The 16,119-nt window shown below is 63.1% G+C and overlaps 1 protein-coding gene across 4 annotated transcripts; it reads left to right on the forward strand.

Annotated features, from left to right (window-relative positions):
• Window positions 1-1,306: 1,306 nt before the first annotated feature.
• HGFAC (HGF activator) lies at window positions 1,307-9,583 on the forward strand (the record flags this gene model as incomplete). 4 transcript variants are annotated; one of them, XM_079696932.1, is made up of 14 exons in its annotated part: window positions 1,492-1,593; window positions 2,153-2,336; window positions 2,481-2,580; window positions 2,808-2,887; window positions 3,539-3,661; window positions 3,742-3,873; window positions 4,013-4,123; window positions 4,200-4,374; window positions 4,584-4,669; window positions 5,395-5,659; window positions 7,231-7,370; window positions 7,749-7,889; window positions 7,990-8,138; window positions 9,350-9,583. In XM_079696932.1, the coding sequence occupies 14 exons, from the start codon at window positions 1,492-1,494 to the stop codon at window positions 9,530-9,532; spliced, it is 1,971 nt and encodes a 656-aa protein (XP_079553058.1). In that variant the 3' UTR covers window positions 9,533-9,583. The 4 variants fall into 4 exon arrangements, with proteins under 4 accessions (XP_079553061.1, XP_079553058.1, XP_079553059.1 ...); XM_079696933.1 differs by having other exon boundaries at window positions 2,484-2,580; XM_079696934.1 differs by having other exon boundaries at window positions 2,153-2,276.
• Window positions 9,584-16,119: the final 6,536 nt, after the last annotated feature.

Consider the following 16,119-nt stretch of genomic DNA (forward strand, 5'->3'; position numbering starts at 1 on the left):
CTGACTGCCCTGCCCAGAAGGCCTGGGAAAGAGTGTCAGCCTGTGCAGAGGTCCTGAGGCTTGAGCGAGCCGGGAGGGGACGGGGTAGCAGGCCAGGCCAGTGGGCAGGGCTGCCGTGTGACGCTGGGTGGGCAGGGCAGATAGAGACGGTGCCATCAGCCCAGGTGCCTCGGCAGAATCCCGGCGCTGAGCAGCTGAGGGGCCCCCGGCACCCCTCCCTCCTCCGAGATGCATGTCAGGTTTGTCAGAAGGGCCCTAGGCCTGAGCGCGCCCTGGGCCGCTGGGGCTGCTCTGGATGCTCCTGGGGAGCTGTGCTCTGAGCTGGGGATGCCCACGTGGAAGAGAGGGGCCGGCACTCACCGCGTGCCAAGCTGGGTGCCCACTCAGTTTCTGCTCTCACTCCGTCTGCACAGAGGGGAAAACGGGGACCCAGAGAGAGTGCGATTTGGGGGCGCACAGTGAGACAGCTGCAGTGCCAGGCCCATCCCCAGGCCAGCCCTTCTCTCCGCCCTGTGCAGGCAGCTGAGGTGACTCATGGGGACTGGGCCACCCACCCCCAGCCCCCCCGCCGCCTCTGCGGCCCCTCAAATTGCAGAAGAGTTTCCCGTGGCAGCTCTGCCTGCAGCTGCAGTCACGAACCAGGGGCCAGCTGGGGCGACAACTGTGGCCGCATCTGGGGGGCGACACCCCAGTGTCCGTTCACAGACCTGGGCAGGACCCCAAGCCAGGTCTCTGTGGCCCTGGTGCCTGGCCAGTGCTTGGGATGGGAAGGAGGGCAGCCCAGGACAGAGGCGGGATGGCACGGGTGGTCCCGGCTACGAGGGGAAGCCCAGGGGCCAGAGGGCTTCCTGAGGGGGTGCTGCAGTGGGGGAGGGGAGCTAGGACAGCAGGCAGGGCTCTGGTATTGCCCACCTCCTCCGCTCCACTCCCCCTCCTCCCGGAGGTCCCACCTCAGGCTCGTCCTGGGAGGCACAGGCAGAAGTGCTGCAGAGAAGGGCGGCAGAGGTCCCTGTCCCGGGGGGCACAGTGTGCAACGGTGCACACACCCTCCTCTCTGTGCCTGGCCTCTTGCTGGCCAGGGGCCACATCCCATGCTCCAGGCCTGGGCCCTGAAAAGGGCTCAGCATGTGTAGGTGCTCTGGTTAGTATAGCTCACAAACAGACAATGGCCAGCCCTGTGGCCAGGTAGGGACCGGAAGCTGGGGCTGTGGGGGTCCAGGCCCCTTCCTGCCGTGTCATCCTGGAAGACTTCCTGGAGGAGGCGTTGTAGCTGAGACTCGAGGACATTGTCAGGTCCAGGACCAGCATGGCTGAGGCCAGAGGGGACGGCTGGCTCAGGCAGGGTGAGCTGGGCAGCAGACACGGGGGACGTGTAGGCCTGGCATGGGAGGCAGCCAGGGGTTAATCATTTCCAGGCGGCCTTGACCCCCACCTGCCCTGGCCACTCTGCTCCCGCCTCCTGCTCTTCCTCACGCCAGCCCAGGAGGAGCCATGGGGCGCTGGGCCTGGGTCCCCAGCCCCTGCCCCCCACTTGGTCTGTCCCTGCTGCTGCTGCTGCTGGTGCCTCGAGGAGCTCAGCCCCAGGCTGGCAGGGTGAGCACTGACCCCACTGCACTGTGATCATGGGCTCTCCGTGCCCACTCTGGGTCCTGGGGCTGAGGCCAGAGCAGGGTGTGGGGTGGGTGAAGGGCCCAGCGTGGCGACAGCCAGCCTTCCGGGGGTGAGGTGGGCGTGCTGGGCTGGCCTGGGGGACGGGGGGCCTGGGGATCCAACCTGCTGGCCCCCACCCAGGGGCATGGAGACTGTTCGCCACTCTGGGCCTCTGCTGGGTCCACGTGTTTGAGGTGGGGGCGGGGGGGGTGCCTCTGAAGGCCTCGCAGCTGCTCTCGTCTGTCCCCCAGAACGGACCCCCAGGGTTCGAGCCTGGAGGGCCGTGGTTCCAGCCTGGCAGACCCTGAGCCAGCTCAGCCTGACTCCTTGGACTCGGTGGGAGGGGAGGGGACAGGGTCCAGCTGAGGCCGTGAGAGAGCCAGTGTCCCCTGGTCCCTACTCCAAGACCTCAGGGCCCCAATATGGAAACAGAGTCAGGGCCTGAGTGTGAGCGGGGTCCATCCCACACCGACCCCATCACAGGCCTCTCGGCTCTTCCTAGAACCCAACGGAACCCCCAGAATGTAACGCCACAGTGACCCCTGGGACTCCCGCGATCCCCGTAACCTCGGTGACCCCCAGGACCCCAGCCACAGTGACAGCACCCAAGGCAGAGGGACCCCATGGTGGAGGGCCTACCCACCTGCCCAGGGCAGCCCCCTCCAATAGCAGCCCTGGGGGCACAGGTGGGTCAGGAAGGCTTCTTGGAGGTGGCAGGCTACACCTAGATGGGGGGTCTAGAGGAACACAGCAGCACTTAGGGAGTGCGGTATGTGATGGGGGTTGGGAGGTGACCAGCGCGGGAACCCTTGACCCCGTGTCTCCTCTAGCAGTGCTCACCGAGGCCGGGCAGCCCTGCAGGTTCCCCTTCCGCTATGGCGGCCGCATGGTCCACTCCTGCACTACAGAGGGAAGTGCCCACAGGAAGTGGTGGGTCCCAGTCCCCGTGCCCCGTGCCCGCCCTGGAGACGCTTCTGCTCCCTGCCCTCTGTACTCCACACTGAGCCTGGCACACAGCAGATGCAGTGAATGAATGAATGAGGGAGTGAATGGGAGAGAGCCCCAGAGTGGTCAGCGTGGGTCCCTGCCTGAGTCGGGGTTAGGGTGGGCGGGTCTCTGGCCTGGGACCCCCACATCACCGTATGCGTCACCCCCAGGTGTGCCACGACTCACAACTATGACCGGGACAGGGCCTGGGGCTACTGTGTGCAGGCTTCCACTCCCCGGGAGGGCCCAGGTGGGTGCCGGGGGTCTGGGCCTGAGCACAAGCTAGGAGGGGGCTGGGCCAGGGGTGGCGGTGAGCTTGAGGGGCGTCAGAGCTGAGCTGGGGCTGGGGTCCTGCCTGGTGTGCAGGAGGAGGCTTCGGGGTTCATCCCACTGCAGACCTCGGGGCCTGCAGGAGTGGGGAGTGGGGAACACCCTGCCCCGCGGGTCCTGCCCTCTCGGGGGGCCACATAACTGCTTTGGCCATTGCCGGAGGGGTCAAAGCGCCCCCTGGTGGTCAGGCTGGGCCCTGCGGCTGCACAGGAACAGCCCTGGACATGGAGAGGGCCCAAGGGGTCCGCAGGGTGTGGTGCTGGCAGCCCCACTTACAAGGGTCCCAGGGCGCACGGAAGAGGACTGCGCTGCCTGATGGGGGTCGGGCTTTCAGGGTGCTGGATGCAGAGCCAGAGGCCCATTTTCCCAGGGTCTGAGAGCTGGGCAGAGGATGTGGTGAGGAGGGGAAAGGCCTGTGCTCGCTCCCAGGGCACGTACACACCACGGAACTCGGGAGGGGCATCTTTAAGGTGGCGGGCCCTCGGCAATCAGGGAGAGTCACGGCGTGGGGAAGGGGTCACGAGGCCCGGCCGGGCTCTCAGACACACCCCTCTCTGCTGCGTGTGCCCAGCTACCCTGGATCCCTGTGCCTCCGGCCCCTGCCTCAACGGGGGCTCGTGCTCCAGCACCCAGGACCCCGAATCATACCACTGCACCTGCCCCGTGGCCTTCACTGGCAAGGACTGCGGCACGGGTGAGCAGGGTGGGGAGCTGCAGGGCAGGGGGGCGCCTGCCGCACACGTGGGGAGCAGCGGCTCACTGTGCCGCCCCCAGAGAAATGCTTTGACGAGAGCCGCTACGAGTACCTGGAGGTGGGCGATCGCTGGGCCCGCGTGCACCAGGGCCGAGTGGAACGGTGCGAGTGTGCGGGGGGCCAGGTCCAGTGCCAGGGCACCCGCCACACAGGTACGGAGGGGGCGGGCCGTATCGTTGGGCCTCCCACCCTGGGAAGGGGCTCATCCAGGGCCACCCAGAGACGGGCACCGGGTGGGAACCAGGCCCTGCCCCTGCCCCTCGAGGCCCAGCTTCTGAGCCCTCCCCCCAGTTTGTCTGAGCAGCCCCTGCTTGAACGGGGGTACCTGTCACCTGATCGTGGCCACCGGGACCACCGTATGCGCCTGCCCCCCAGACCACGCTGGGCGGCTCTGCAACATTGGTGAGTCGCTTGGCTTCGGAGCTGCGTGGCCCTGCGTGCTGGGGCCCAGGCTCACAGCGCACCGTGCCGCCCGCAGTGCCGGCCCAGCCTTGCTTTGTGGGGATCGGCACCGAGTACCGAGGCGTGGCCAGCACGGCGGCCTCGGGCCTCAGCTGCCTGGCCTGGAACTCCGACCTGCTCTACCAGGAGCTGCACGTGGACTCCGTGGGCGCCGCGGCCCTCCTCGGCTTGGGGCCCCACGCCTACTGCCGGTCAGCACTGGGCGGGCAGGGCCTGTCCCTGGGTCCTGACCCCTCGGCTTGGGAGGCTGCGTGGCGAGAGGAGCCCAGGGGCTGTGGGGTGGGGGTGGGTGGAATGCCAGGAGCCGCACCCAGCTAGGGGTCCCCGGCTCCCTCCTCCCACCCGTCACTGAGGAGCCGTGACTGACTCCCTTGCCCACCCGCTTCTCCCTGCACCCCAGGAACCCGGACAAGGACGAGAGGCCCTGGTGCTACGTGGTGAAGGACAGCGCGCTCTCCTGGGAGTACTGCCGCCTGGCCGCCTGTGGTGCGCACACCTAGTGGCGGGGTCGGAAGCAGCAGGGTGGGGGCAGCGCGGGCCCCGCCCCCTATGAGATCACCGAGGTTTCCCCGTGGCCCAACCCACTCCACCCTCATGCCAGGCCTCCTCTCTCCAGAGGACCACGGCCCCATCGGAGAGATGGGGAAACTGAGGCTCACCACAGCAGGGCTGGTCCAAGGCCACGCAGTGGGTTGACACCAGAGGTCAGAGCAGGCGAGTTGGTCACCGGGTCCTCTGGGTGGTCCAGCCGGGCTGCACTGTGCCAGGACGGTCCCCAGAGACAGGGAAGTGTGGGTGCATGTAGATAATGGGAGTACCCTGGAGTCAGACCCTGGGAGTGGGCTGCTCCATGAGGCCAGCCCGCCCCCGGCCCCGTGCTCCAGGCCTCTCTGACCATCCCGAGTTGGCTCTGGGGTCCCAGGCTGCTGGGAAGGACATGAATACCTGCCAGGTGTGCCAGGCCACCCTGGTTCCCACAAAGCCTTGTGACTGGGTACGGTTCTCCCCATCCTGCAGATGAGGAAACTGAGGCTCAGAGTAAGTCATGTGCCCACAGGGGCAGAGCTGGGGACCCTCTTTCAGATGAGCTGCCTAGGCTGGGTCAGGAGGCAGGTGAACCGTGGGGGGCCTGAGGATGGTGGACGCAGCCAGGATCCTCTCTGGCCTGGGGTGTGCAGAAGGGACCCGGGGTGTGTGACCTGTGTTCTCAGAATCCCTTGCCAGAATTCAGCCCCCGCCCACTGAGGCCCTGCTGAGCCTGCCTGGGCCCGCGGCAGCTGGACCAGCCGGACGCCAGACCTGTGGCAAGAGGCACAAGAAGAGGAGCTTTCTACGGCCACGCATCATCGGCGGCTCGTCCTCGCTGCCTGGCTCCCACCCCTGGCTGGCCGCCATCTACATCGGGAACAGCTTCTGTGCCGGGAGCCTTGTCCATACCTGCTGGGTGGTGTCTGCCGCCCACTGCTTCTCCAACAGGTAAGCGGCTCTGGCCCCAGTGTTCACGACCCCTGCGCCGTCCCTCAAGCCATCCACCTCTCCACCCACCGCTATCTAAGCCTCCGCCCCCCCACCCGGCCATACACCCATCATCCACTCTCCACCCGCCACCCATCTACGCACCCACCCGCCTGTCCTAACCATCACCCATGTGTCCCCACGTTCCGCCACCTACCCGTGTAAACCCCGTCCTTTGGTCCCTCCGTTCCCCGTTGCCCCTCTGACTCAGGTGGGACTCAGCGCTCAGCCCAGTGCTGGGCATGGAGACTGCCGAGACCCGCCCCATTCCTGCCCCGGGGTGCTGTCCCTGTCCCTGTCCCTGCCCCTGTGGCCGCGCAGCCCTGCTCCTCGCCCCGGGAGCTCCAGGTCTCCCCGCTCAGGGAGGGGCGGGGCAGGGCGGCGCGGCCAGCGCGTGCGCAGCAGTGTGGTGGGTGTGGCCCGTGCCTCGCAGGGCCCGCCCCTTCCGGCCCCGCCCCCAGGCCCAGACCGAGCTGGCGGCACCGTGGGGTACAGGGAGCCGAGGCCCCGCCCACTCGGCGGGCTCCCGGAGCGGAGGGCCGGCTGGGGCTGGCGGGGAAGGGTCAGGGGTGCGGGGCCCACTACCACACCCCAGGGTGGGGGGCAGCGAGCTCAGAGCAAGAAAGGCCAGCCCATCCCCCGCTCCTCACGGCTGTGATGGGAACAGGGCTCTGCCGTGGGGAGTGTGGGGCTGTCTCTGGGGCGGGTTCAGTGGGAGGGAACGGGCCTGACAGTGGCATCCCAGGGAGTGGGACGTGAGCGGGGGCTGGGGGCTTGGCAGCGTGAGACTCCGACGGTGAGTCCCTATCAGTCACCCCAGGGACTACAGCGTAGGGGTGGGGGGCAGTGGGCATAAGTCCTGCCCTGTGCTGACCGCTGTGTGGCCTGTGAAACAGGACCCCTGAGGCCTCCCCAGTATGGATGGGATGGGGGTGGTTAAGAGGCTGGAGAAGGGGAGCAGGCATCCTCTGCTCACGTCCAGGGAGGGGCTGGGGAGGGCCAAGCTGGATGGAGGTGCCCGTCCCCTGTGGGCTGGACCCCAGCACCCTGGTCCCTGGCCTGGGCCAAGCAGGGCTGGTGGAGGTGGGTGGGACAGGGCATTCGTGTGCAGGTGCGGGCGGTGAGGGGAGTGCTCAGGCTCCTGGCCCCACGGGTGACTTCACAGGAGGCCTGCCCCTGTAGCAGGGGCGTGGGGCAGAACCGGTGCCCAGAGCTGGGATCCGCACCAACGCGGGCGCATTTCAGCGCAGACACCACCTGGACCTGCACAAGGCCCCCCAGGGTCACTCATGCCGCTGCCTTAGAGGCGGTGCTGCCAGGACGGGGGCTGTGGCCCTAGCTCCCCACTCCCTACCGCACTACGGCCCACACCCCAGCCCCTGCTCAGGTCTCTCCCAGGGCCTGGTGGCGGGGGGGCCCTGCACAGCGTCACCCTCCTGGGGTCGTCTACCGGATGCTCTGTCCCCGTGGGTAGAGGGCGAGCTGACCTCAGGGGCCCGAGAGTCATGCTGCCACCAGCTCCCACTGCACAGCCCCCCCAGGGAAAGTGTCTCTGTGGTCCTCGGCCAACACTTCTTCAACCGCACGACGGCCGTGACGCAGACGTTCCGCATAGAGAAGTACATCCCATACCCCCTGTACTCGGTGTTCAACCCCACTGACCATGACCTCGGTGAGGCCCGGGACGGTGCTGTGTGCTCTGTGCACACCCAGGGCCAGAACCAGGGGAGAGGCTGGGAGTGGGTGCCAGGCAGGGGAGGGTCCTCAGATGCTCAGGGGATGGGTGGGAGGGAGGGGGAGGGGAAGGAGAGACAGAGCGGGGAAGGGCGGGGGGAGGGCAGCAAGAGCACCTGGTGTGGCTGAGTGGCCTTGGCCTGGCTGGAGGAAACCCTGGCTGGCCAGCCTTGCTGGCCCTCCTGTGGCCTCCTGGGCCTCCCAGGCCACAGCCCCTCTGCCCGGCGGGGCTGTACCCCGTGTGGCTCAGCAGCCACCTTTGGCCCATTGTGGGCCCCCACGCCGCAGGCTGACCCCCGGCCTCTCTCTCATCCAGTCCTGATACGGCTGGAGAAGAAGGGGGAGCGCTGTGCTGTCCGCTCCCAGTTCGTCCAGCCCATCTGCCTGCCTGAGCCCGGCAGCACCTTCCCTGCTGGGCACAAGTGCCAGATTGCGGGCTGGGGCCACCAGGATGAGAGTGAGTGGGGTGGGCGCAAGGGGCCAGCGTCGTGCCCCCGGGAGCAGTGGCCCGGCCCTGCAAGCCTCGCCCAGGCTGAGTGCCCCCTGTCTGCCGTCAGATGTGAGTGGCTACTCCAGCTTGCTGCGGGAGGCCCTGGTCCCCTTGGTCGCCGACCGCAAGTGCAGCAGCCCGGAGGTGTATGGGGCAGACATCAGCCCCAACATGCTGTGCGCCGGCTACTTCGACTGCAGGTCTGACGCCTGCCAGGTGAGCTGGGATGGCCGCCCCGGGAGCTCAGAGCCGAGAGGGGCCGACCCGCAGGGCCAGCCAGTAGCCCTGACAGAAGGCCCACCTCCCGGTCGGTGGCACCCCCAGGATGGGCGCTCACTATTGCTGGAGGCCCAGGGGCCAGGAGTGGGGTCCCTGCTCACAGGGGCTGGGGATTGAGGCCCGGGAGGGGCCGGGTCCCAAAGCCCAGGCTCGTGCCAGCTCTCCAGCCAAGGGCAGGGTTGTCCACGTGACGTCAAAGGCCAAACCCCTTTTCACCCAGAGTTCTCCGAAATGGGCTCAAGCGATCGGCAGAACCCAGCGTCCCGTTTATCAAGGGCTCCTCGGGGCTGCACATCAGTGCAGAGTTGGAGAAGCTGCTTTACTCCCCATTTTTTTTTTTTTTTTTTTTTTGCGGTACGCAGGCCTCTCACTGTTGTGGCCTCTCCCGTTGTGGAGCACGGGCTCCGGACGCGCAGGCTCAGCAGCCATGGCTCACGGGCCCAGCCGCTCCGCGGCATATGGGATCTTCCCGGACCGGGGCACGAACCCGTGTCCCCTGCATTGGCAGGCGGACTCTCAACCACTGCGCCACCAGGGAAGCCCTACTCCCCATTTTTATAGGTGGGGAGACTGAGGCCCAGAGAGGTCTGCTCACTCTTCCCAGGTCACACAACTCATAGGTGGCAAAGGGTGGGGGCTTGGCACTCAACCACGTGGTACAGCAAGCGCCCTGGGGGAAGTCAAGGGTGGCTTCATGGAGGAAAGGGCACTGGCACTTGTCCCAGGGGGTGATTAGGGGTTTGCCAGGTGGCAAAGAGGGTGTTTCCAGGGGGGAATATCCTCTGCTGGAGCGCGGGGCCGCCTGGTGCACGTGGGGTGCGTGCTGGTGGGCGGAGGGGGGACCCAGATGGAGGAGGACTCTGCTGGTTGTGGAGACGAGAGGGAGCCGCAGCAGCCCCCTACTGGGAGGGCGCCCTGCCTGTGCGGTTGGGGGAAGGGGGGCAGCTCCCTTACTTGGAACACCCATGTCATGTGTGCTCAAGCTCTCAGGAAGCCCACCTCGAGGGCTGACCCCTCTGGAGTCATGTTCCGGGTTGGGGCGAGGGAGCTTGGGGTAAGGGGGTGGTGGACTGTTTCATGGGTGTCGAGGAGCTGAGCCATGAGTCTCCTGAGCCGGGCCCCAGGCTCTGACCGGCCACTCTGCGCAGGGGGACTCAGGCGGGCCCCTGGCCTGCGAGAAGAACGGCGTGGCCTACCTGTACGGCCTCATCAGCTGGGGTGACGGCTGCGGGCAGCTCAACAAGCCCGGCGTCTACACCCGCGTGGCCAGTTACGTGGACTGGATCAGCGACCGGATTCGGCCCCCCAAGCGGCCTGTGAATCCCTCCTGAGACCACCCCTGGGGACATCGTGCCTCCTGCCGTTCCCTCCTCATTGGCAATAAACACGTTTCCAAAAAGACCCCGGCCCACACTGCCTGTCCCGCTGCCACCAGCTCAGCCTTCCCTGCCCCCAGGCTGTGACCCCCGAACCAGCTTTGTGGATGCTGTGGCTTCAGGGCTGGGGGCCCCAAGCCAGCACCCCAGCTGCTCAGAGGAGAAGGGAGCCTGTGACCCCACAGGGAGGGTCTGGCCCCATGGCCTGGGCAGTCAGGACAGGGGATCCAGACTAGACTTTCTCCAGAGCAAGAGCTGTCCCCAGCCAGACCCCTCTCAGACCCTCCCCCAGACAAGTGGGGCTTGGGTCCGGGCACCTTGGGCTGTCCCATGGCAGGGGATGCTAGAACTTAAGACAGGTTATTTGGGAAAACCCCTGGCTATCATTTTGCTTCAAGAAGGCAACCTGCCTGACTGCAGCTCTCCCTCAGCCATGTCTTCTAGGCGGGGAAAACTGGAGACTTCCTCTGAAGGAAACCAGGGAAAGGGAGGATCCCAAATGCCAGGGTGAGTGGAGGGTAGTGGGTTGCGCCAGCCAGGCAAGACACTGTGGGCACGGAATCTGAGATGCCCGAAGGGCCCAGAATCCTGGGCCAGAGGAAGCAGCACATGCAAAGGTCCTGAGACAGGAGGCTGATAGTGGCTTATTTATTCATTTTTTATAAATTTGTTTATTTATGTATTTATTGGCTGTGTTGGGTCTCTGTTGCTGTGTGTGGGCTTCCTCTGGTTGCAGCGAGCGGGGGCTGCTCTTCGTTGGGGAGCACGGGCTCTAGGTGTGCGGGCTTCAGTAGTTGCGGCACACGGGCTCTAGAGCGCGGGCTCAGTAGTTGTGGTGCACGGGCTTAGTTGCTCCACAGCATGTGGGATCTTCCCAGACCAGGGCTCGAATGCATGTCCCCTCCATTGGCAGGTGGACTCTTAACCACTGCACCACCAGGGAAGCCCCTGGAAGTGGCTTATTTGAATCAAAGTAAGGAAGTATGGCTGAGGCCAAAGAGGGTGGGATTGTGTGTGTGGGGGGGTGGGCTGTAGTAAGGTGCTGGGGGTGTCCCAAGTGTCCCTGATGGGACAGCAGGGTGGGGATGTGATGACATCTGTGGTCAGGAGAAGAGGCCTGGGTGTATGGGGGTGGGTCAGAGCGGTGCCTGGCGCTGGGACCCCTGGTCTCAGGGAGGGTCAGGAAGAGGGTGGCATTCAGCGCATCCAGCCCCAGCCCCACCCATCCTGCTCTGGGCATGGGGCCCCTGCCCAGAGCAGCCCAGAGGGTGGGGTCCTTCTCCCCACAGTCCCTACTCCCCTCTGCTGTCATCTCCACAGCCCCACCTGGACCGGGTCTCACCGCCTGTCCCGGGTGACACGCCAGGGCTTCCTCCATGTCACCCCCCCATCTGGGAGCCTACCCCCAGTCTTTGTGTGGTCTGATTCCACCTGCCTCCAGCCCCTCTTCTGCCCCCCAGCTGCACTCTGACCACTCGGGCCGCCTTGTGTTCGTGAAACTGACCAGGGCCCTTGCTGACGCTGCTTCCACTGCTGCCTAGAACATTCCTTCCCGTACCGCCCCTTCCCCCTCACTCAGCCTTTGGACCCCTGAGAGGCCTGACCGTTGCCTGAATGGGGTCCCATGGCCACACCCAGCTGCAGAGGAAGCCGGGAGGGCAGGGAACAGGATTGTCATGATGGGACCAGACAAATCACCAGGGACATGCACTGCCCCCAGCAAAGCCGGAGGAAGAGAGATGGGCAGTGGGAGGACAGCAGTATGTGTGCCCATCGCCCCAAAGGCCAGGGGTGGGGCTCAGAGCCCTTAGGTGGACCGGGACTTGCTGCTGAAGCCCCACCACGTGGACCGCAGACAGGGCAGCAGAGGCTGGTGCTGGTGCCCCAGGAGCATGGAGGGTGGAGCAGCTCCCACTAGTGAATCTGGGACCTCCGACCGCCTGTTCTCGGCCTCCAGGAAGCGTGTTGCTTCGGTCCCACCACACCTTTGCCTGATGTGAGCTCTCCCTGACCTCCTCCCCTGTGAGTGTTGAGTGTGGATCTGTTAAAGAGGTGACGTGCATTTATAGATGGTCTAACGTCAAGCCAACCTTGCATTCCTGCAGTGAGCCGTGCTGAGTCAGGGTGGGAGCCAGCTACCTTCCGTCGGCTCCTCCAGATTTATTCCCCACCTTGCCCTGTGCCCCGTAGGCTGATCTTGATGGGCTGTGTCAATGGGCTCCTGTGCCCTTTGGGGGAGCCCCAGCGGGAGGTCAGAGGAGGGAGGAGTGTGAGATTGGGGTGTTGATTTCCCTGCCTCTTCTGGGGTCACCTCAGTGTTATAGGTTGGATTGTGTCCTCCCCAAGTTCATATATTGGAGTCCTAACCCCTAGGACCTCAGAATGTGACCTGATGTGGAAAGAGGATCTTTAGAGAGGGGATCATTAGCGTGGGGCCTGATCCAATATGACCGCGTTCCCCTAAGAAGGGGAAATTTGGACACAGAGACATGCATAGAAGGAAGATTATGTGAAGAGACACAGAGGGGAGATGGCCATCAACAAGGCAAGGACAGAGCCTGGAGCAGGTTCTCACAACTGTCAGAAGGACCCAGCCCTGCTGACCTCTTGATCTTGGACTTCTGTCCTCCAGAATGGTGAGACAATTTCTGTTGGTTAAGCCCCCACCCAGTCTTTGGTGCTTTGTGACGGTACCCCAGCAAGGGATACACCCAGATCCCTTAACTGAAGGCCATGATCCTCCCAAGATGTAAATGGCGCCCCCTTCATGGTTCAGGGAATCCCCCACCTCAGGTCTAGAGGTGGTTCCACGGCTCTCTAACTGGCCCGGGGCTACACAGTCACGTACTGTGCCCCTTATGTACAAAGGTGTGATTCCTTCCATGAGCACACCTTTGTGAATAATCTCTCCTTGGATTGTCCTAATGTAGTGTCAGCTGCTGGGACCCTGGCTGACACACTCTGTCATACTTGTTATAAGCTTTTTTTTGGATCGACTTAAATTTTGTTTAGGATTTTACATTTACGTTTCTGAGTGACATTGGCCTGTAATTTTCCTCTCGTATACTCTTGGAATGACTGTCTTATACTCTTTGCATGGCTACACTGATCTCCTAGAATGAGTTCAAGAATGTCCCTTCTTTCCTGATCCACTGGAGGACTGCAGAAAGCTGGAATGATCTGTGTTTTGAAAGTTTGGTAGAATCTCCTATAAAATTTCCTGGGCCCAGTGTTTTCTTTATAGGACGTTATTTAACTACTGAGTCATTTTTTAATACTTTGGGACTTGTTGAGAACGCTGTTTCTCCTTGAGCTAGTTTTAGGAAGTTACACTTTCGTGAGTGTATCTGTCTCCATTTCCACATCTATTGCTGTAAAGCTGTTTGTGCTGTTCGCTTGGCATTTCACCTCACACGTCAGTAGTTACTCTCTGTCAGCACTTGGGTGGTGTTCCGCTGTCTGCTGTCACTCCTGCTGAGAAATCTGCTTTAAGTCGAACTGTTGTTCTCTTGACATAACTCCGCCTCCCCCCAACCCCGCCCAGCAGCCTTCGTGCCTTTGTCTTTGCTGTGCTGCAGCCTCACCACAACACGTGCTGGTGGGGGCCTCTCCCCGACTCATCCTGCCTGCTGTGTGCGGACTCCTGTTCAGCTTGGATGTTTGCTGCTGCCCTTGGCCGTGGCGACTCGGCGGGGTCCAGGCTCCTTCTCTGCAGAGCTTCCAGACATTGTGTATCAGAATGCTGCTGCGATGACACGGATGACATCCAAACGCAGTGACGTACAAGCAGCCACGTACTGAGCTCATGACGCTGGGTGGGTTGGTAATGTGGCCTTGCTTGGCGGGGTGCTTCTCGCTGCCTGGGCTGGCTCCGCCACGTACCTGGGTCATCAGTGGGTCTAGGCGGTTCTGCCCCCGGAGGCTGACTGGCTCTTGGCTGGGGCCGTGGGGTGACCGGGCCACACGTCTTCTGTCATCCGACAGGCTAGCCTGGGCCCGTTCACATGGTGGTGGCTGGGTTCCAAAGAAAGAGTGGACATGAGCTGCTCAAAGTAGATTCCGGGGTAGAGAGGCAGGCTCCACCTCTCAGTGGGAGGAGGTTACATTTCAAGGGGTGTGGGTGCAGGTGAGCGGCATTTGCAGCCATTTATTCAATCTTCCACACTCTCTGTACCAGTCTGCACGGGCTGCCTTAACAGAAGGCCACAGACTGCTGGGCTCACACAACAGAAATTTCTCATGGTTCTGGAGGCTGAAGTTCAAGATCAAGATCCAGTAAGTTGATTTCTGGGGAGACCTCTCCTCCAGGCTTGCAGACGGCCGCTGTCCTGCTGTGTCCTCACGTGGCCTTGCCCTGTGTGTGTGCTGAGAGAGAGAGCTCTGGTGTTTCTCCCTGTATTTTAAGGCCACAGTCCTATGGGATTAGGGGCCCACCCTTATGACCTCATTTAACCTTAATTACCTCCTTAAAGATCCCATCTCCAGGGACTTCCCTGGTGGTCCAGTGGTTAAGACTCTGCACTTCGACCCCTGGTCAGGCAACTAGATGCCGCATGTCACAATTAAAAGATCCTGCGTGCCACAACTAAGACCTGGTGCAGCCAAGTAAATAAATAAATAGATATTTAAATATTAAAAAAAAAGATCTCATCTCCAAATACAGTCATATTGGGGGTTAGGGCTTCGACAGATGGATTAGCAGGGACACAGTTGGGTCCATAACACTCCATCTCGCCATGCAGTGGATGAGGAGGGTGGCAGACGTGCAGGGCTGGGAGGTGGCAGCCATCACCTCCTCCCACTCTGCTGGCCAGAGCCCCTTCATATGGCCCCACCTAACTGAGGGGAGCTGGGAATTGTGAAAGGAGTGACACAGGGTATCGCTCGGGTGGACACAGGCATAGTGTTTGCCACGATCAGCTGGTGTGTGTTCTTCTCCAGCCTCACTGAGCACCTGGAGATACAAGACAAGGCGGCCTGTCCCTGGTCCCCATCATTCCCTTGTGTTTGTAAAACCCGTGATCATTTTGAAAGACCCTCACATACATCATCTCATTGAGGGGCTCTCATAATAACGTCAGGCTGGAAGAGGAAACAGGCCAGAAAAGTCGTGTGATGGTTAAAGTTCATTTGGGTGGTGAGTGGCAGGTGCAGTGTCTGATGGCAGGTCCCTGGGCTGCAGAGCCACTGATGGGGTGACACTGCCCTGGGGCCGTGGAGTCTGGCAGTGGTGGCAGTGTCCTTGGCAGTGATGTCCAGCAGCAGTGCCTGTGGCTGTGTGGCCAGCCGGTGGTACAGCTCTGACCCATGGTCGGGGGCTTCTTGGAAGGCAGCTGTGGAGTCCGGCAGGGCAGTGGCGCAGGGCGGGCGTGGCGTCCGGTCTCAGGAGCGTGGCTGTGCCCCCCTGGCACCCTATCTCATGCGGCTCCTGCTGGATCCCCACCTCGCCTGGGCTCTACTCAACGCCTGACATTCTTCCAGCAAATTCCTTCCTGCTTCAGTGGCCAGAGTCAATTTCTGCCACTTGCAACCAGCAACTCTGGCTGCAACAGCTGGGGAAAGTGTCTTAGTCTGCTCGGGCTGCTGTAACAAAAACACTGGAGGGCTGGAGGCCAGAAGTCAGAGATCAGGATGCCACTGGAGGCCGGAAGTCAGAGATCAGGATGCCAGGCTGGGGTCGGGTGAGAGCCCTCTTCCAGGCGTGCAGATGTCTGCTTTCTGGCTGTGTCCTCAGTGGTGGGTGAGGAGAAAGAACTTGTCCCTCACGCCTCCTCTTATAAGGACAGTAATCCAGCCCTGGGGACCCCACCCATGTGACCTCATCGCCTCCCAAAGGCCTCACCTCTTCATACCATCCCTTTGGGGGTTGGGCTTCAATGTGAATTTGGGGGGTGGGGACACAAACATTCGGTCCACAGCAGGAACTTAGGAGAGAGAGGCCAGGAGCCCACCCAGGGTCTGGGAGTGGGAGCCAGGCAGGAAGATCATCCCACCTCTAAGTAGCCGGCGTGGGGCGGGGGGAGCTGTCTGTCCCCATGGCGGCCCTCATTCTCTTGGGCCAGTGTCGGAGCAGGTGCAGCTGCCAGGCGTGGCAGGAGCCTGGGTCGGGTCCAGCGCTTGGGAATGCAGCAGGGCACTGACCCTCCCTGCAGGGATGACCAAGTGCCAGGCGCCTGGGGCGGCGGATGTGTTGGTGGCCACAGCCCCCAGCGCCACCCGGCTCCACGCCGGCTGTCCTGGGCCAGCCCCTGGGGGCCTGAGATGTGTGGGAAGCATGAATGAGGCTCTGTAGTCGGGCAACTGCTCTGCAGAAGGTGGCTGGTGGCTGCACAGGTGCCGCTGGAGGTGGTGCCGGAGGAGGGGACACAGGAGACACAGAGCTACTTCCTGGGCCTGGTGTGACGCTGCTCTGCATTACGCCTTGGCAACACATCCCCAGGGCATCTGAATCAGGCTGGTGCCCACCAGGGACCTGCCTTCTCAGCTCCCCAGGGACAGTGAGGAGGGGGAGTGGGTGCCCAGAGAGGATGGACCTGGCCCTC

The sequence above is a fragment of the Hyperoodon ampullatus genome (genome assembly GCF_949752795.1).
Source record: "Hyperoodon ampullatus genome assembly, chromosome: 1".
NCBI classification, from domain to species: domain Eukaryota; kingdom Metazoa; phylum Chordata; class Mammalia; order Artiodactyla; family Ziphiidae; genus Hyperoodon; species Hyperoodon ampullatus.